Here is a 21394-nt window from a genome sequence, read left to right as displayed (position 1 = left end):
AATGGAGTCTCCTATGCCCACCATTTCTTAATTGTGTAAATTTCTTAACACAATATGCGGTTTTGGCTACAGGTAAGAGGCTCAGTTTTGTTCACCCCTTCTTTGTTATGCAATCAAACCTATCTGGAAGCTTGAACTGCAAATCAGATGAAAGTAGACCTATTGTAGTTAAGGAGCCTGAGAACTGGAGTCACCACAGTTTGGCATCCTAAACTCTCCCCACCTCATCATACAAACATAGACTCACACAGCTGCAGCTCCTAAGGCAATGCAATGGGTTCTCTGAAAAGGTTTGAAAATCTGATTGTAGGACACAGCCCATTAGTGCATTATGAAAGCAATTTAGTGGATGCAATCAGTGATGTGGAAAACAAGAGTGTATTACATGAGCTTATGGCAAAGTACTGGTATACAAAATCTATGTTACATATGCTATGAACATACTCGCGTACTGAATTGTAATACACATTGTATTCATATTATAGATCATCATCAAAACAGTTTGAAACCATTGTTGTAGATCCTCTATGTAGCCTCAGTTCCCATGTTTCTTCAGTCACAGCTTGATAAAACTCCATTCAAGCCACTTGCAGTTACCCATTGTTTGCTTCAGTGCTTATGGTTGTATAAACCAGATGTGGTGCTAGGCTCTAGGGATGCAATAGTAAGCATACCCAAGGTCCTGCTCACATGGCACTTAACAATCTAGAGAAACAGAGAAATATTACACTAACCACACTAATATGTAACTGTGAACCAAGCTAAGTGGTCTAAATGAAAGAACTGGTTTTTCAAAATACGTATCAAAGGCAATTAATCTAGTCCAGGGCTTCAAAGGAGGCATCCCTGAAGATTCAATCAGCAGAGACCTAAAGACTATGTGAGAATTAACTATGTAAAATGGGGGAGGAAGAGCATTCCATACATGTAATACAATGTTAAGAGGCTCTGTGATGACAGAAGGCAGCTGTGTTTGACAAACTGAAAAAGGGGCCAGCATGCTAGGGCCCAGAGAACAAGTAGGAAAGTGACAAAAGATGAGACCAGGAAAGCTGGCAGTGGCCAGATCCTTTAGGGTTTTATGGGCCTGGAGTTTGTTTTATGGCCTCAAAGTAATGGGAAGCCAAACAGGAGACGACGAGATGGAAGTTGTCTGCAGTGCGGAAGACGGAGGAAAGAATGCCTGCAGGAAGACCAGTTAGGAAGCCCTCAGAATAATTTTGGTGAGTGGTAACAGTGAACTGATTTAATATATTGGAAACAGACAAAGGGGAGAAGAGCTGGTGGTTGTGAAACAGAGGCTGACTCAGGCTTCTGGCTCACACAACTGGATGGATGGTGTTACCAGCCGGAGAGAGTAAACTAGAAGAGACTAGGTTTGGAGAAGATTATGGAGTTAGTCTTGGAGTTGCATTTAAAGTGACTCTGAGGTGGATATGTCAGTCATAAGCTCAGAATCAATATCCTAAGACAGCCTAGAAGTCATGAGTTTATAGACGGTTAAGTGAAACTGGGTATATATGTGAGAAAAATGCCTTGGTTTGAGCCATGAAGGCTTAACCACAAATTTAACCACTTCTGGGTAAATTCTTACCACAAATGTGTATATACATACACATAAACCACACACCTGTTTACTTTTTTAAAGTTCAAATATAGAAATAATAAAATGTGAAAGTTTGCTCACTCTGGGTAATTAGCAACTCAATACATACCTTTGTAATTTAAAAATAAAAATGGGATTATGCCATATATACTTTGCTACAATCTGCTTTGTGAGATATTCTTCTACACTAGGGTATACACAGTTCTATCTTATTCATTTGAATGGCTAGAAAGTATTACATAGTAGGGATGCATCACAATTTAAGCAACCCTGTAGTCCCGACTGATGAACAGGTACATTATCTGGCAGTTACCTACCTGCCCATTCAACATCCACTGCCCCCTTCTGCTTGGTTCACTGAACCTATTTCATTCCAATGGCAACATTCTCAGCTGCAGGTGATGGTTCATAACTGGCTTAAGCCAAATGTGACCATCCTGTTACCCACTTTTATAGCATCTCTTCTATGGGTAGCCATGCTATCTGGTTCTGGCTAATGACCCTAAGAAGTCAGTTTCTGAGTAAGCTGTTGTTTTCCTAAAAAAAGAGAACTAACACTACACTCTGCTCTTTCCTCCTTCTTGTTGCTTTAGGTATGAATATGATGTCTGAAATTTCAAAAGCCATTTTGCAACTACAAGGCCATAAGCCAACACTAAGATTAGTAAAACAGAAAAGCAGAAGAGACAGCCTGGGCCCTGAAACACACAGAAATATAAGTAACCACTGCCTCATTTTAAAGAATCAAAATGCATTTCCACTTTAAAGGCTGAAAAAGTAAAATGAAATGTTTGAATCAAAGATTCAGAGCAGAAATATAAGTTATGCCCTACTAAAAGAAGCACACTTACAACAAGATGGTGGGGAAAATACTTTCAACTGTTCCTGAGACTGCCTTTGAGTTTTGGGTCCACAAGTGCTTTCTTGCCCCCTGCCAAAGACATCCCTCTGTCCTGCAACTTTACAGAATGGCCTTTGTATGCAATCTCCAACGTCTCTTGCTTTCCCTTGTTTGAGATTTCTATCTTCTTTGCCTGCTCTTTAAAAATATGTCAAATTAAGAAATAATCTTTTGGACAGGCATGGTGGCTCACACACGCCTGTAATCCCAGCACTTTGGGAGGCTGAGGCAGGCAGATCACCTGAGGTCAGGAGTTGGAGTCCAGCCTGGCCAACATGGTGAAACCCCATCTCTACTAAAAATACAAACATTAGCCAGGCATGCTGGCATGCACCTGTAATCCAGCTACTTGGGAGGCTGAGGCACGAAAATCGCTTGAACCCAGGAGGTTGAGGTTGCAGTGAGCTGAGACTGCACCACTGCATTCTAGTCTGGGCAACAGAGCAAGACTCTGTCTCGAAAAAATAAATAAAAAAAAATAAAAATCATAAAAAATAAAAAATATTCTATGAAAAGTCAGAAGGTTTTTGATTTGCATAAACCATTACGTTCTATAAATGCAGGATAAAAATGACATATCAGAAGTAACACTTGTTTCAAAAGCAGCAAAAAGTTCCTCTTTTTGAGGATAAGAGTGCTTCCTCTATTTAATACTGGAAAAAATTTCTATTTTACTCTAATGTTGAAGGTTTCTTCTGTTCTCAACTTTGCCAGCTTCTTATGTTCTGGCAAAAATATTAGATGTTAGATTTCTTAAAATTCAGAACTTGCAGCTCCACTTAAAATACATACTTAAAAGCTACTCAGAAAATGTATAGTGTGATTAAACAAATATTTAAAATTAGACACAAAAAAATTTATGCAAAATTCAAACTGTATATAATTCACATTTATGCTTCTAAACAAATAGAAGCTCACATCTGTACTACTTTTACAATTTACAAAGTGCTTTTATATACATTTTCTCATTTGCTATTCATGACAGACATATGACACAAATATTCTTATTTTACAGATGGAAACAGACCCAGACATTATTCAGTACTTTAACCACTAATAGTGGAACCCTGAGACTTTAGATCTGCAAAGGGGTTTAATAATGCAAATATCATATATATTTCCATTTTTAACACCATATTTAAGTTTTCCATTTTCTTAACAATAGAAAATGATAAAAAATGTTTTCCCCAATATAATAATACAAATGGAAAATATTATAGACAGTCATATACTAACCCAATGACCAAGATTCACCAGAAGCAAAATCTATTTGGAGAGGTCCTATGTTGTTACATATATACAGGGCACCAGCACCAGAACCACATTTAGACTAATACTTTTTATTTCTAATTAAAAGAAAACAATGCAGGGCACTCCTGCAGCCTGCAAGTCTAATTGTACATACATATGTGTCAGACTATGCAGGTGGCCAAGAAGAATGCAGAGATATTTTATCCAAATTTGGAGTTTAGGGCCTGATTGTCCTAGCTTAAGCCCATAGGAACTTGACAACTCGTTCATACCTCTCATCTTTAGTCATGGTTTCTCCTTCTCCATCCCCTTTTCTCCATAACTACCCTGTGCCCTTTAGATTGGAAATTTGAACAGGTAGCTTTTTCTTTCTGAATTATCTTTACTACTGTATAATTTTTATTTTCAGAATATTCCTCATTGCTGCATCTTGAAAACATTTCTTTATAGTAGATGGGGAAGCCAGAGCTTACATTCACTGCCAGAAAAGGGTCAGTTCCAGTGTTAATTTCCCAGCAAACACCTGAGAGAAAAACTGAACAGAAAAGAATAGTGATAGATGGCAGAGCAGTGACACCTGTGCCCAGAAAGCCGCACTGCAATTGTCTACTATTTGAGGCTCTCCTTTGTTATAACTCTGCCAATTTAAACTAGAAAATTCTGGCTGCTTGAAAATTCAAAGCAGATCAATACATTTAAATCACCGGTTCAAAAAATCACTCTTTTTCATGTTATAATGTTTTTATTGCAATTGAGGACGTTTTCAATAAGTATCTTGAGCTTGAGGCCCTGGCTAAGTATTCCTTTTGTACTAGAAATCAGATTTCTCTGGCACAATTCCATTGCCTGCAATGGTCTTTATCAAAACTACAAAAGCCAGCACACTATTTCAATATGTATTCGGTTGTGCATATCTAAATACCTCATTAGCTATGAAACAAACCAAATATAAATGCTGAATATATACTACATAGCAACAGATTCTTCACAGAAGAAAACAATGAAAGACTAATTTTCTACAACATGTCACCTGTTCATTAGTTCTTCAATAATATTACTTAGGCTATTTCAAGGAAAACAAAATGTATGCGCCACTACCCATGTTTTCTCAACATTTTTTATCTAGGTTCTAAAGGGAATAAATGAGGATGCACATAGTCAGATTTATTTTTATAAACTTCTGATGTTTCTTTTGTTGTGCATCTTACATGAATATATGGAGACAAGAACAGATGTACACTTAAGTCAGTAGTTCTATGAATTTTGCTTATATGGCTAGTTGCTTATATGGATGTTGTAAATGACAAGATAAAATAACGAAGTTTGATAAACTCATCCGTGCCCTGTGAACTTTAGTCTATTCACTGCATAAATTGGTTGTCACTATTAGTTTTTAAAAAATGGTTCTTAAAAGCTGCAAACCATACACATTTCTGAGTCAGGAAGAGGTAAACTGTGACATAGTTCCCCCATGCTGCTGATTCTTTTGGGGAGAAAAAATAAGTTTCCAAATTCTATTTTTAAAAAAACTAGAGTTTTCTTCTATGATTAGCCTTCACTCTAAAGTCCCTTTTACCCAAGGCATGGTCCCTGGGTCATCTTTTTGAGGCTTAGTTTCTGGGAAGTTTTCAGTAAACCGCTCTCGTGCTTTGTCCCAGTTTTTTTTGTTCTTGTTTTGGAGAAGGTGAATATCTTCAATTGAGGATGGTTTGCCTGTCCCCAAGCCTGCATGTGTTCGCCGAAGCTGAAGCTGGATCTGTTACCAAAAGTTGAGCAGAGGACTTTAATTTTAGAGTCTAAACACATTGAAATCTGCTGTGTCCAACTTAGGACTCTATAATTTTTTGATTTATTAAAGATTGATGCAAAAGAAAAACCTGTCAAATGCATCAAATACATACAGGAATATATATACCTTTATACATGGAACTTACACTCATTTTTCTATGTTGTCTTGCCTTGTCAATAAGTACAGCCTACTTTACAGAAAATACAGTGCTCCTTAACTAGCAATCACCAAATTTCATTTAGATGCTGCAGAGATATCATTCCACCCTAACCAGAAATAAAGGCAATGGATATGTTTAAACCCACTGTCCTATCCTTACCTAAGTAAGTGAACAAGCAGGTTAAACATTAATAACCATAAAAAGAATTTGATTGTTTTCATAACAGGAGGGGAGCACTTCTCAATATTTTAAGAACATTCAAAGCTACCATTTACTGAGTGCCTAATGTAAGGTACAATGCTTAGGGGCTTTATCTTCAAGACAACCCTGAAAAAGAGTTCTTATCCCCATTTTTTCATAAGAAAACTAAAGTCCAAACTTGCCCAAAGCCACATAGCTAGTAAATGATAGAGCACATATTCTAACCTAGGTCTGACTACAAAATCCTTGTTCTTTCCACTGTACCTCAAAAAAAAATGAGAAAGCTGGTATATACTCACACTGATCCATCTATTATTTCTTTAGGTACTAAGTCATTATCCAGAAAGTTCTACAGTCAGGTTACTTATTAAGGTTTGTGTGAAAGATAACCCAAACCTCCTATGAACCATGGGACCATTAATTAAACCACTATGTTGTTTTTCAGACATTGTTCTCTATATTTCATGTTACATGCTCTGATTCTTGAACCAAACAGATTTTTCAGCTCATACACAGTCCACCTGTTTGTAAACTAACACCATGATTGTTCTTGAGTGCTCAATACCAGGCACAGTATGACAGTTATTAAAAATGACTCTAAAACACAGAAGAACCTTTGGCTCAGGAAACAGCACTTCTTACCCTAGCTTTAATGTAGGAAAAAAAACTCAAAAAGAGGCTTTCTAAAAATATAAAACACAAAACAAAGCACATGTATATATTTGGTAATTGTGAATGCCACAAAGGCAGTAATCATGTCTCCTTTTGCTTTCTACTATATTCTTAGCACTTAAGGCAACGTTTGGCACATTAATGTACACAGTAAATGTCTGCTCTAGGAATAAATGAATAAAAAAAATGCAAGTCTTACCGGAGTTTTCATTCCTCCACCATCCTTCCCCAGGCCCTCTCCTTTCTTCCAACCCATCTTCTCCAACATCTTCCGACCTTTGTTGCTATCAGTAATTTCACTTTAAGGAATATTAAAATGATAGTTGATTTATAAAAGATCTTTTAGGTCACATTTATAATAAATTCATGAATTAAAAGTAATTGGTACAACTACTTTAGAAAACCGCTTGGCATTACCTAACAAAGTTGAAGACACACAAATTCCACTGGTACATATCCTACTTAGAAAAGCATGTGCATGTGCACCAAAAGACACATACAACAATGTTCTTCCAGCAAATCTAACAGCAACAAATCAGAAATGATCCAGATGTCTGGCAATGATTAAAATGGATAAATTGTGGTATAGTCATACAGTAGAATATTATTCAGCAATAAAAATAAACCATACCTAACAAAATAATGTGGAACAAAAAGAATATAGACACAAAATAAATATTGAATTGTTCCATTTCATTAAAATTTTAAAATAAGTGAAATTAATCTATTCCTGTCAGGATGGTGATTACCTTTTGGGAGGAGAGCAGGACAGTGATTAGGCGGGGCACAGGGAGAATAAGCTTCTGGGGTTACTGATAATTTTCTATTTCTTGTCCAAGAAATGTGTATTCTGCAATATGTTAATCTTACGATGTATCATTGAGCTGTATACTTATAATTTGTGTAATTTTATGTACATGTTATATATTAAAAAGTTCAAATGAAATAAGACTTCTTAATCGCTGTTTGCATTTTGTCCTATGATTCTATACTCTGCTAATTTAAGAGTATTTTATGTTCCATTATATCTTTTCAGTTCCACAAAATATGCTGTTAGCTCTTCAGTTAATAACCAAGCAATGTCAAACCAATGTGTTTTATTTTAAATGTCTTATTTAATTTGAATGCACTCTTTATATTCTCCAAGATTACATTTTAAATATTAAACTTAAAAAAAAGGTCATGTTGCTTAGTGTACCTACTTTGTAATCCTATATTTCATCAAATAAAATGTTGGTAATGGATCAAACTCCATCAACTCTAAGGTACACCATTATTTTATGTACCATTAAGAAAAATATGTTGCCATTTATAACCGTAAAACTCTTAAGAGTCAATGCAATATGATATTGAATCAAAACTTTATAATTAGTTATCAGTTCTACATGAAAAATTTAAATTTTAACTAAACTCAAAATTTATATTCTGAGGAAAAAAATGCAGCTAATATTTGATTAAATGCAGAAATACAGTCATATTACAAACCTCAAAAATCACCTTTTTCATTTTTATCCAAACTACTTTGCCAAGAGAAAACTGAATCAGAGAAAAATAAATAAGAAAAATTATATTTCAGGGTCATTAAGAATGAAAGTATTTGAGTATTAAAATAATTATTAAAAAATACCAGTCCATACCAAGTTCTTACCAGTCTAGGCTTCTAGATACCTAGCATATAAAAGTATATACACTCAACTGTGTGGCTAGACTGTTAACATACACATACGTGTGTTTAAGTACAGGTGCTCATGTATTTGCTCAGCAATTTTTTAGGGGATAATAGAATTCTAAGATTAGTGGAAAGAATAAATAGACTTAGTGTCTCCATTTTGTTGTTAAAGTGTTAATTTTAAGGCCACTTATCGGCCAGACGTGGTAGCTCACGCCTGTAATCCCAACACTTTGGGAGGCCAAGGCGGGCGGATCATGAGGTCAGGAGTTCAAGACCGGCCTGGCCAACAACATGTGAAACCCTGTCTCTACTAAAAACACAAAAATTAGCTGGGCGTGATGGCACGCATCTGTAATCCCAGCTACTCAGGAGGCTGAGGCAGGAGAGTCGCTTGAACCCAGGAGATGGAGGTTGCAGTGAGCCGAGATCACACCACTGCACTCCAGCCTGGGCGATGGGGCAAGACTCCATCTCATAAATAAACAAATAAATAGGCCACCTATCAGGATATATAGCCCTGAACATCAGACCACCCTATGAATGTTATTATGAACAAAGGATGTTTTGAGCCACCGTAATTCAAAACTTACGAATGAACAGATGCAGGAGCATCATCTCTTTGGAAAGTTCCTTCACTTCCAACCTGCTCCCTACGTTTTCCAGCTCTATCTTTATATTTTGGATTCTTCAATGTCTTTTCATCTTCGTATTCTGTATTCTTAATAAACACAAAATATTCATTCAGGAAAACAAAGCTGATAAAACAGAATTTCTGTACATGTGCCTTACTTAACAAATATGATTCAATGTGGCCTCTATAAACAATGAAATAAAACAAGCTAAGATATGAAGAAACTGCTGGGTGTGGTGGCTCATGCCTGTAATCCTAGCATTTTGGGAAGCTGAGGCAAGAGGATAGAGCTAGAGGTCAGGAGTTTGAGACCAGTGTGAGCAATATAGCAAGACCCCCATCTCTACTTGATTTATATTAAAGTTATAAAAAAAAGATATGAAGAAATTGTCATATTAGATATGCTACTTTTATCCTATTCCCTTTAAAATGTTTATATTTCAAGTTATGCCACAACATACATATACATAAGAAGATGACATGGTGAAAATAACAGTATATTCTGACTTAATGCTGTGTTCTCATCTTGAAATATGAACTACTAGTATTCCAAGAAAAATACAGAATCCCTGGGGTTTGGGGGAAAAAAAAAATCTATCTCCCCTTTTCTCTAAGGAACTAAAAGTTCCAAGAGACCTATAGTAGTTTGATACTGTTTCTTGGAAGGGAGAAATGTAGAGACTTTTAAAAAACCCATTTACCCTGGCAACAATAGTTTTTTGCTTCAATAAAGCTCCATTTAAGTGACCAATTAGTCACTTAACAAACATTCACTAGATAAAGAGTATGTCAAGCTCCGTGCTAGGTAATGGAATGCCAGAGGGAAGGCACACATAACCTTTGGCCTGTTACAGTATGAGTGATTCAATAAAGGTATACACAAGGTGTGGTGGTGGCACAAAGAAGGGGTAGTCAATTCAGCATTCATAGAAGCCTTCCCTTTCCCTTTGTTATAACTTGCTGATCTTTATATAAAAAGTATGATACTCATCCAGAGAGATGCTAGGGACTGGAGAGCAACTCAAGGAAGGTACGACAGAAGCTTTTAATTAATTTTGCTTTTAAAAAGAGAAGAAAAATATAGAACTATCTATCCTAGTAAGTTTTTCCTCCAGAAGACAATAAAGAAATTGAGCTAAAATTTTTGACAAAACAATTTTATTCTCTCCTTAAATGTCTTCTATTTTCCCCCCAAATTGGCCTATCTTGTTTTTTTCTATGATTTCTCTACCTTAGTAAAACAGCAACAACAACAAAAAATACAATTTGACAGAAAAATATGTTATTTTGGCAGCAACTTCTTTTTCACATCTTCATGAAGTATAAAAATTTAGCACAAATATACTTAAGACCTAGATTCTATATCTAGCTCTACAATTTAATAGCTGGGCTACTAAGCTTTAGTTTCTCAAAAGTAAACTAGAAATATTAATTAATTGCCCTCCTCGTCTATTTACAGGATTAAGTGATAACTTTTTAAAAAACTTTATTGAGGTATAATTAACATAAATAAATCATACATACCTAGTGTACAATGAGATGCTTTTGAGATTTATGGACCTATGAAACTATCACCATAAGCAAGATAATAAACATATCCATCTCTCCCAAAAGTGTCCTTGTCTCTCGTTGTAATCCAACTCTCCAGACCTTCCCTGTGTAGCATTCCTTCCTTGTGTCTAAGCAATCACTCATCTTCCTTCTGTCACAATACATTAGTTTGCTTTCCTAGAAGTTTACATAAATGGTGCAGAACAGTTCTTCCCACTTTCTTGTTTGTAGTTCTCAACACCAACCAGAATGTGCTGGGAATGCAACATCCTGAGGTAAGGAGGGATTGGCTAAAACAGTCCAGGCTCTGTTCCAGTCCCCACCTGGAAACAGGATGTCCTTCAACATTTTAGCCCAGTGAGTCAAATGACCCTGAGGTACATAACCCAAGGTGGGATGCTTTCCAGGGTCCCTCAACTGCTGTGCAAGTAGGGCACACACAGTTGAGACTCCATTCACCTAGAAGGCAGCTTTCTGAGCTTTGGGGGGTGGTTTCACAATAAATCCTAGGCTTCTGTCATCTCTTGCTCACTATTTGTAAGTAGTAAGTTAGCTTCATATAACTTGTATGAGAGTGTGTTCTGTCTCACAGACCTCAGACAAGTTGGAAACCAGTGAATAGTGAAACTGTTCCGCAAGTGGAAGCACATATACGTGTTTTATTTGGCTTCACTCAACCTAACTATTTTGAGATTCATCCAGGTTGTGGCCTATATTACTAGTTCCTGCTTTTTTATTGCTAAGTAGTATTTTCACCATACAGATACACCATAGTTTTTGCTTATCCATATATGATGGACATTTGAGTTTTTCTCAGTTTTTGGTTATTCAAAAAAAAAAAAAATGCAATCAACATTTGTTTACTGGTCTTTTTATGCACATATGCTTGCATTTATCTTGGGTAAATGTCTCAGAGTAGAATGGCTGAACTGTAAAATAGGTGTATGTTTAACTTTTTAAGAAACTACCAAAGCAACCGCACCATTTTACATTCCCACCAGCAGTGTATGAGATTTCTAGTTCCTCCACAACCCTTCCAATACCTGTTATAGTCAGTTTTGAAAATTTTAGGCATTCTAATAGATGTGTAGTGGTATCTCATTGTGGTTTTAATTTGCATTTCCTTAAAGACTGATGATACTGAACATTTTTTCAGGTGTTTATTTGCCATCAGCATATCTTCTTTGGTGAAGTATCTATTCAAATCTTTGGCCCATTTTTTAACTGAGTTGTTTTCTTATTATTAAGTTTTGAAAGTTTTTTGTATATTCTAGATATAGAAGTCTTTGACCAGATACATGATTTGCAAATATTTTCTCCAGTCTGTGGCTTGTCTTTTCATTCTCTTAATAGTGTCTTTGGAAAAACATGAATTTTTAATCTTGAAGAAATACAGATTATCAATTTGTTCTTAAGGATTGTGCTTCTGGTGTTAGAATCTTTGCCTTTAAAAAAAAAGTTTCTAGAAGTTTTAAAGTTTCAGGTTTTACTTTTATATCTATGATCCACTTTTGGATCATTTTTATAGATGGTTCAAGGTACAGATGAACATTCTTTTTGTCTGTGGTTTTTTTTTTTTTTTGGTAAGGCCATCCAATTATTCTACCACCATTTGCTGAAAAAGACCACTCTTGGCCGGGCACAGTGGCTCGCGCCTGTAATCCCAGCACTTTGGGAGGTGAAGGTGGGCAGATCACCTAAGGTCAGGAGTTTGAGACCAGCCTGGCCAACGCTGTGAACCTCATCTCTACTAAAAATACAAAAATTAGCCAGGCGTTGTGGGGGGCACCTGCAATCACAGCTACTTGGGAGGCTGAGGCAGGAGAATCACTTGAACCCAGGAGACATAGGTAGCAGTGAGCTGAGATTGTGCCACTGCACTCCAGCCTGGGTGACAGAGTAAGACTCTGTCTCAAAAAAAAAAAAAAAAAGACCACTCTTTCTCCACCAAACTGCCATCACATCTTTATCAAAAATTAATTGTCCACACATATATATATGGATCTACTTCTGGACTATTATTTTGTTCCATCCTTTTATCTTTATGCCAATATGATACTACCTTAATCACTGTAGTTTAATTATAATAAGGTCATATTAGTTCTCCAACTATGTTGTTCAATCAATGATAGTTGATTTATAAAAGATCTTTTAGGTCACATTTATAATAAATTCATGAATTAAAAGTAATTGGTACAACTACTTTAGAAAACCGCTTGGCATTACCTAACAAAGTTGAAGACACACAAATTCCACTGGTACATATCCTACTTAGAAAAGCATGCATCTTTTTTGTAGAGATAAGATCTCGCTATATTGCCCAGGCTGGAGTGCAGAGCCTATTCATAAGTGTGATCACAGCTCACTGCAGCCTTGAACTCCTGATCTAAACCGATCTTCTTGCCTCAGCCTCCCAAGTACCAGGGACTACAAACTACAGACACTATCATGTCTAGTTATGTCAAAGCATCTTAATGCAAGTTTTCTGAAAACTAGAAATGTATATTCAAATGTAGGCTATTATCATTTTTCTACTGCAACTTCAACAGTTTTTAGGTTATGAATACCAGAACAGTAAACTAATAGAAATCACAAAATCATACTACACAACTATTTATATATAAAATGTACTGAGCATATTTAAAGTATATTTGAGTAAAAAAGATATTTTTACTCAAAACCAGATATACAGCTTAACAAATGAAACAATATTCAACATCCTCACCTGTAAACCATATTTTACTCGTATTTTCTTTAATTCTTTTCTTCTTTCCAACTCTTTTTCCTCCTTACTTAGTGTTGGACCAACTGAAAGAAAAAAAGTTTTGTTAAAAAAAAGCCACTAAATCTGATTTTGTAGAAAATTAAAACGAACGTTATTTAACTAATAAAAAACTAATATAACCCATTGGTAACCCATCCCAATTAACCAGATGTTGAAATAAACATTAATATAAAGGATATTGTGTTGTGATGACGCCCTTTCAGCATTTTGGTAACTAAACCTACTTGAGAAGTAAAGCAAAAACTACAGATAATAGGAATCTTATAGTATAGATACCAAAATGAACAATGAACATCTCGATTTTTCAATATGATTATTGTAATAGAATCTCAAATGCAGAAATATTAAGTCAATGTTGCAAAGGAACATAGCCATATGCAAAATGAAAGCCAGAGAAACCAAAATTTATGTTACTGTGTAATGCAACATATTCATTTTCAAATTAGTATCAGAAAACAAAAAATAATGAACATGCATACTTGGCATTTAGGGGGAAAATTTATGTCAAAAAAGATGACCTCTTACTAGTTCAAAGCATCTATTTAAATTTTAAGAGCTTTAGATGTGTGGGCTGAAAGCACAACAGTAATATCCTACAGTGCTATTATAATAAAAAATAATGGTACATAGACAATATACAGCATGAGCTATCAATAGGACAGAAAACATATCAATCAATAAACCCTTCATGCCTTGGCTTATTATTTCCTATGTTAATATTATATGACAGAGTTCAACTGTGGATGACTTTTTTTACATCGATACATACATGTCAAAAGGAAACCAATCTTTATTAAATTATTACTTTATTAAGTCATAACTACTTTTTAAATTATTTTAATTGATAAAAATTGTATATATGGTATACAACATGATTTTTGATATATGTATACATTGTGAACTGGCTAAATCAACCTCATTAACGTATCCATTACTACTTCATGTACTTATCATTTTTTGTGTACGGTGAGAACACTTAAAATCTACTCTTACCAATTTTCAATTACAACTGCTCTTAAGTACATTTGACTACCACTACAGTCTGCCTCAAAAGCCTACTAAACTGGATTAGCAGAAAGAGAACTAATCAATCTCTTTCCTGGTGAGAAAGCAGACCAATGCTACATATCATGAAGCTAAATTATTACACAGAAAAATTAACTACAATTATAATCTATTAGCCTAGTCTCAACCTCCAAATATATGTCATTTCTTAGTCTCATTTGGTAATATTTACTGAAATATATCTCAATCTATTATTAGATTAACTGGATACAAGACCGATAGCTTTGTATAAATATCTCTCAATGCAGTATCGTATCAATTAGACATGTAGCCAGTAGCTGACTGATATTTTTTAGAACATTTAGGTAATGAAAGAGAAATGTTATCACAGCCACATTTAATCTGTTTCACATACCAAAAGATTCATCTTTCTTATCAAGGCGAAGGTGGGCTCTAACTTGCCCTGGCTCACAGCCATCACAGGTATCACTGCCAGGGTGAATGTGAAAGGACAAGACAGTTTCTCCAATTTTGACTTCATCTCCATGCTCAAGTACATAAGGGTCACATTTAGTTTTCGGCTAGAGGGGAAACATTTTACAAAACAGATTTCAAAACAATCACTTATGGTTACCTTACATCTATTGTAAGTAATGTCTGATTTTAATTTTTAAAATATATTTAAAATAGCTATAAATGAAATAGACACATACACACATGCACACACGTCCCCAACTTAATGACCCATAAAAAAAGTACTACTAGTGGAGATGAAGACAGCTGAAGTGAGCAACTTGTCAAATCCACCAATCTCCCTATCCAATCAGAAATATCCAATTCTAGACTTCAATCTATTACCAAAACATATAATCATCACAATAAAAAAAGATGAAATGTTAAGAGAATGGGATAAATGCATCACATCTCCCTTTTCTTCTCTCTTGATAACTCAGTTTTATTTCCATTTTTACTCTTACAGACTAAGAATAAGGCCTCCCGCCTTCCTATATATTTTCTTTTTTTGAGACAATCTCACTCTGTAGCCCAAGCTGGAGTGCAATGTCGTGATCTCGGCTCACTGCAACCTCCACCTCCCCGGTGCAAACGATTCTCCTGCCTCAGCATCCCAAGTAGCTGGGATAACAGGCACACACCACCACGCCCAGCTAATTTTTGTATTTTCAGTAGAGATGGGGTTTCACCATGTTGGCCAGGCTGGTCTTGAACTCCTAACCTCAGATGATCCACTGGCCTCGGGCTCCCAAAGTGCTGGGATTATAGGCATGAACCATCGCGCCTAGCGCCTATATTTTCTTATTTTATGCCACCTAGCGCCTATATTTTCTTATTATATGCCAAATACTTTGCTACATGCTGAGGATGTTAAGTGTTAACTGAATAGACATAGTTTTGCCTTTAATACAGTTTTCAATTTAGTAACATTTCCATTAAGACAACAAAAAAAGGGAGGACCTTCAAAGTTGCTATTGAGACATTTACACACTTACTCTGAATAGCTTTACAATGGATTCATAACTGAAAATAAGGCATAGATACATAATTAGAAGTCAAAACTCAACAGCCAAGTAAGTACCCACTGATTATACACTTTTTTCAGCCTTTCTGGAAATTCCTTCCAAAGTAACACATTTGGGCTTAACTCTACTCTGAACCAAATGATAAAGATTATGCCCTTCAGAAATAAAAAAATTCAGTTTAAAAATAATGTGCAGGTAACAAATGAATACATATACACTCACCTGAAGAATCTGTTTTCCATTAACAATTGTGCCATTCTGACTGCCTTGATCCACAAGGACATAACTTTGTAAGTCATGGTCAAAATAAATTTCTGCATGAAACTTAGAAAGTGAAATCAAGCAATTATTAATTATTACACTTTTCAAAACTATGGACAATTTCTGTATGACATGATGATGTTAACTTGAGTCTTTGATAATTTAAATTTTATTATACTTAATACTTTTTTTAGAAACACAAACTATTATATGCTTCTGGTAGAAACAGAGGCTATAGAAGAAAATGTCATCTATAACTCTACCTCTAATTACCATGAAAAATTTAGAATATGTCCTACCTCTTCTCCTTTTGTACTAGAGATTATAATTTGAAAAATTTTGACCTAATGTAAGTATTTGTCCATATCATTAAAAACTTCTTTTTTTTTTTGAGACAGGGTCTCGCTCTGTCAACCAGGCTACAGTGCAGTGGTGTGATCACAGCTTCCTGCAGCCTTGACTTCCTGGGCTCAAGCGATCCTCCCACCTCAGCTTCCTGAGCAGCTGGGACCACAGGCGTATGCCACCATACCTGGTTGATTTTTGTATTTTTTGTAGAGACAGGGTTTCACCATGTTGCCCAGGCTGGTCTCAAACTCCTGAGCTCAAGTGATCCTCCCGCCTCAGCCTCCCAAAGTGCTGGGATTACAAGCATGAGCCACCACACCTGGCCAAAAATTCTTAATACAAAATGTGATTTGAAACACTCAAGGCCAGCTTCTCAGAGAAGTTCTCAAGATCTTCAATAGTTAGGACTAATCTTTCCCTCCTTGTTCTATAGCACTCTATCTATTCCTCTTATTTTGCTCCTTTAACATTAAGTCATGAGGTTCATCCAGTTGTTATACACAGTTATAAAGTTGTCGTTCATTCATTTTGCTGAATGGTAATCTATTGTGTGGATATACCACAATCTATCCATCCATCCTTCTGAAAACGGACATTCAGGGTTTTTTTTCCAAGGTTTTACTATTTTTAAAAATATTACTATAAACCTTCTTGTACCCGCAATCTATTTGTATACAAAATTCAAGTGTTTCTCTGGAGTACACACTTAGGAATGGAATTGCTAAATCATAATATAAGCAAATCTTCAACTTTACTAGATAACTGTTTTCCAAAGCGGTTGTATCAATTCATATTCCCACCAGCAGTCTGTGAGAATTCTTGCTGCTCTATGTATACTAAACCAAAACTTGATGTTGCCAAAATTTTTAATTTTTGCTAGCCTAAGAGGTGTGAAATTGCCTTATCATTGTGATTTTAACTTGCATTTCCTGGATTACTACCTAAACTTTTTTTTTTTTGAGATGGAATCTCGCTCTGTTGCCTAGGCTGGAGTGCAGTGGCATGATCTCGGCTCACTGCAAGCTCCACCTCCTGGGTTCACGCCATTCTCCTGCCTCAGCCTCCTGAGTAGCTGGGACTACAGGTGCCCGCCACCACACCCGGCTAATTTTTTGTATTTTTAGTAGAGATGGGGTTTCACCGTGTTAGCCAGGATGGTCTCGATCTCCTGACCTCATGATCTGCCTGCCTCAGCCTCCCAAAGTGCTGGGATTACAAGCATAAGCCACCGCGCCCAACCCCCAAAACTCTTAATATTTATTAGCCATTTGGGTTTCCTCTTCTGTAAATTTTCTTATGTCCTTTGTACACTTTTTTCCAACTGCATTGTTTAGAATAAGTATTTCTGTACTGCCAAACCCTATTCCAAAAAGCTGTTCTAAATTACATTCCCAATAGGAGTGATATTTAATAAATGATGAATGAAAATTCACACCTTGGCTTCATCTGTACTTCTTAGATTACTAGAAAGACTGAATGGTTTTTCATATATTAACCATGATATTTCCTTTACTCTGAACTGCCTGATGTATCTTTTGCTCACCTATCTACCGGTATCACAGTGGAGTTTGAAAACATAAATTTGCGTGAACTTTTCAAAAATAAATAATGTATATTGTGTCATATTTGTTGTGCCTGTCCGAGTCTGCCTTCTAAATTGGTTCTTAACATATAAAGAGCAAGATTATTTTGTCCTTTGTAATTTTTACCATTTTTTAAACTCAGAAAGTCTTCTATCTAGTGGTCAAATACTTGTTTTTTCCCCTAACATTAAGCTTCTTTTTTAAAAGTTTTTCGTCTATTTGGATACATGTTATATGTGCTATCAAACTGACTTCACCAACAAATTATCCACCCCACTAGCGGATGTTAGTTTAAAAGAAAGAAAAAACAGAAATGCCACCAGAAGCCTGGTGTGGTGGTGTGTGCCTATAGTGCTAGCTACTCAGGAAACTGAGGCAGGAGGCTCACTTAAGCCCAGGAGATGTCAGGGGCTGTGGTGCGTGCCACTGCATTCCAGCCTCGGCAACACAGTTAAGACCCTGTCTCTACATAAAAAAAAAAAAAGAAAAAGAAAAAGCCACCATAGAACTATCTATGGTTTAGACTGGAGGTGGAGAAGGATCTCAGATCCCTTTGCTATTTAAGTTACAGATTAGGTGTTGTTTTATTTTTTTGGAGGCAGGAGACTCACGGTCATAGTAAAAAAGTAAAAAAGCAACATAATCTGGTTAGAATTAAAATTATGAGGACTTTTTCCTCTTTCTGAATGAGTCCCCAAAAAGTGAAAGTAAATGGACTTTCAAATTGAAAATGAGAAATTATATTCCAAAAAGACAAAAATCACATAAAATCTACTTTAGGTCCACATTACAGTCCATTAAATAAAAGCAAAATGGGAACGATGGATGGTCAAAAAAAGGGAAAAGCAAAACAGGAAAAAAGATAACAACCATAACAGAGGAGAGAAAACACAGAAAACATAGTACAGGAAAGAGAAACATAAAAAGCCTCAGCCAGACGTGGTGGCTCACGCCTGTAATCCCAACACTTTGGGAGGCAGAGGCAAGTGGATCACTTGAGTTCAGGAGTTTGAGACCAGCCTAGCGAACACCCAGGTGAAACCGCATCTCTATGAAATACACAAAGATTAGCTGGGCATGGTAGAGTATGCCTGTAGTCCCAGCTACCTGCGGGGCTGAGGTGGGAGGCGGGAGGATTGCTTGAACCCGGGAGTTTGAGGCTGCAGGGAGTTGTGATCACATCACTGTACTCCAGCCCGGGTAACAGAGTGAAATCCTATCTCAAAAAACAAAAAGAAAGTAAAAATATATAAAGAATCTCAGTAGCTAAACCTTTAGTTATTTTCTACTTATAACTTGAGTTGCAATTCTGTTCTATTTGTTTTGAAAACTCAATTGTTCTTTTTCCTGAAACCATTAGATGCTCAACTGGGAGAAGTTTTAAACAAAATCCCTGAGTGGTATAGGATATATTCTTGGGTTATAAAATCCTCCGGCTCAAAGTAACCACCTACTAAAGTAGCCAGAAGCCAGGTAAGATTCATTTTTTAACGGTCATAAAATGTAGCCTATTTATTTCACTCAATAAATATTCATTAAATGGGTACTACTTTAAGACTTCATATGTTTTCTACTCTTGTCCAGATTCTTAAAAATAAACATAAGTTTGTTGATTCAAATTGGGCCGGGCGCGGTGGCTCATGCCTGTAATCCCAGCACTTTGGGAGGCCGAGGTGGGCGGATCACCTGAGGTTGGGAGTTCGAGACCAGCCCGACTAACATGGAGAAACCTCATCTCTACTAAAAATACAAAAATTAGCCGGGCATAGTGGTGCGTGCCTGTAATCCCAGCTACTCGGGGGCTGAGGCAGGAGAATCATTTGAACCTGGGAGGCGGAAGTTGTGGTGAGCCGAGATTGTGCCATTGCACTCCAGCCTGGACAACAAGAGTGAAATTCTGTCGCAAAAAAAAAAAAAACCAAACAAAACAAGCAATCAAATTGTGATGAAGAATTTTTATTTTCTCAAGCACTGGAATAAACAGATCTGCACTGCCTTCATTACCATTACTACACTGCATATTAACCTTCCTATTAAATGAGAAAAAGCCCTAAGCTTTCTACTGTAATAATAATATAAAAAATTACATCTAGGGGACTATATTTGATAAATCAAAGAGCTTACCTTACTGACACCAACTTCAGGGATTCGGAGAGTATGTTCCATATCCTTTTCTCTGCAGAGTTAAGTAAAGTGTCTTTAATAATTTTTGAAGCATATTATATAAAGTGACATGGAAAGAATTTTAAAAAACAGATAATGTTAAAATACACGTCTATCAACGGTAAATCTCCTGGTTATGGATTATCCAGTTTCCTTATTGCCACTCTAGATTTCCTGTGCTTTCACACAGTGATTATTTACTCATGTCTTTTTTTCCCCCCAGACTGTGCTTCCTTTGGGTAGACATTTTGCATTAGTCCTCTTTGTATCCACAGCACATAGAATAATGCTTAACATAATGGCCAGGCGTGGTGGCTTATGTGCCTGTAATCCTAGCACTTTGGGAGCCCAAGGTGGGTGGATCACTTGAGGAGTTCGAGACCAGTCTGGCCAACATGGTAAAACCCCCATCTCTACTAAAAACACAAAAATCAGCTGGGCGTGGTGGTGCACGCCTGTAATCCCAGCTACTCAGGAGGCTGAGGCAGGAGAACTGCTTGAACCCAGGAGGCGGAGGTTGCAATGAGCCGAGATCGTGCCACTGCACTCCAGCCTGGACAACAGAGCACAACTCTGTCTCAAAAACAAACAAACAAAAATACATGCTCTTAATAAAGCCTTTCTGAAATAACTGAAAGAATGATATAATAATATTAACCATTTTACCTTCCAATTGTAGCAGGGTTTACAGCAGTTATGATAAAGAGTGATCCTATCTGCAACACAGGTGATCTAATGACAATTACTCTAATACATGGGGGCCAAATTTTGTCTTCATCTGCCAACGAAAGAAGTGAGTAAATATTAATTTAACTACTATGACAAAGAACTTCATAGGGATAACTAGGAGGCACCCATAAAATAAAAATGTGCTGGTCAAAAATCTTAATTCTGACTAAAACAAACTTCTTAAATTCTGCTGTATAATACATAGCAATGGTTAAGGCTTAACACTGTTATTAAAGTGATCAACATAAAGGTTGCTGCATATTTAGCATCTATCACAGTTATCAAATAATCAACTCTTTCTTTTTTAAGGTTTCAGAATCTGAAAAAATCCCAAATATTTTTATATTATTTTAAGTTACAAAAATTGAGTCCATTAAAAAAAAAAAAAAAAAAAAAAGGCTAGGCACAGTGGCTCACACCTATAATCCCAGCACTTTGGGAGGCCGAGGCAGGTGGATCACCTGAGGTCAGGAGTTCAAGACCACCCTGGCCAACATGGTGAAACCCCGTCTCTACTAAAAATACAAAAATTAGCTGGGCGTGCGTGG

At 36.3% G+C, this 21394-nt stretch overlaps 1 protein-coding gene across 2 annotated transcripts in view; it reads right to left on the bottom strand.

The window, feature by feature from the left end:
* Positions 1–3363: 3363 nt before the first annotated feature.
* The window catches only part of AGGF1 (angiogenic factor with G-patch and FHA domains 1), a 32912-nt gene continuing 14881 nt past the window's right edge, over positions 3364–21394 (bottom strand). Inside the window, exons 7-14 of one of the 2 annotated variants that reach the window (XM_054489754.2) lie at positions 20784–20895; positions 20079–20130; positions 15985–16086; positions 14640–14805; positions 13160–13242; positions 8843–8970; positions 6780–6879; positions 3364–5514 (exon numbers count right to left, since the gene is read on the bottom strand). In XM_054489754.2, coding sequence (XP_054345729.1) covers positions 5314–5514; positions 6780–6879; positions 8843–8970; positions 13160–13242; positions 14640–14805; positions 15985–16086; positions 20079–20130; positions 20784–20895 — 944 coding nt within the window. In that variant the 3' untranslated portion in view covers positions 3364–5313. Of the gene's footprint in view, positions 5515–6779; positions 6880–8842; positions 8971–12010; positions 12248–12865; positions 13243–14639; positions 14806–15984; positions 16087–20078; positions 20131–20783; positions 20896–21394 lie in introns of those variants that run through there. The other variant, XR_010126404.1, reaches the window with a different exon arrangement.

The sequence above is a fragment of the Pongo pygmaeus genome, chromosome 4, assembly GCF_028885625.2.
Source record: "Pongo pygmaeus isolate AG05252 chromosome 4, NHGRI_mPonPyg2-v2.0_pri, whole genome shotgun sequence".
Taxonomy (NCBI): Eukaryota; Metazoa; Chordata; class Mammalia; order Primates; family Hominidae; genus Pongo; species Pongo pygmaeus.
This window is presented reverse-complemented; position numbering and strand designations above follow the sequence as displayed.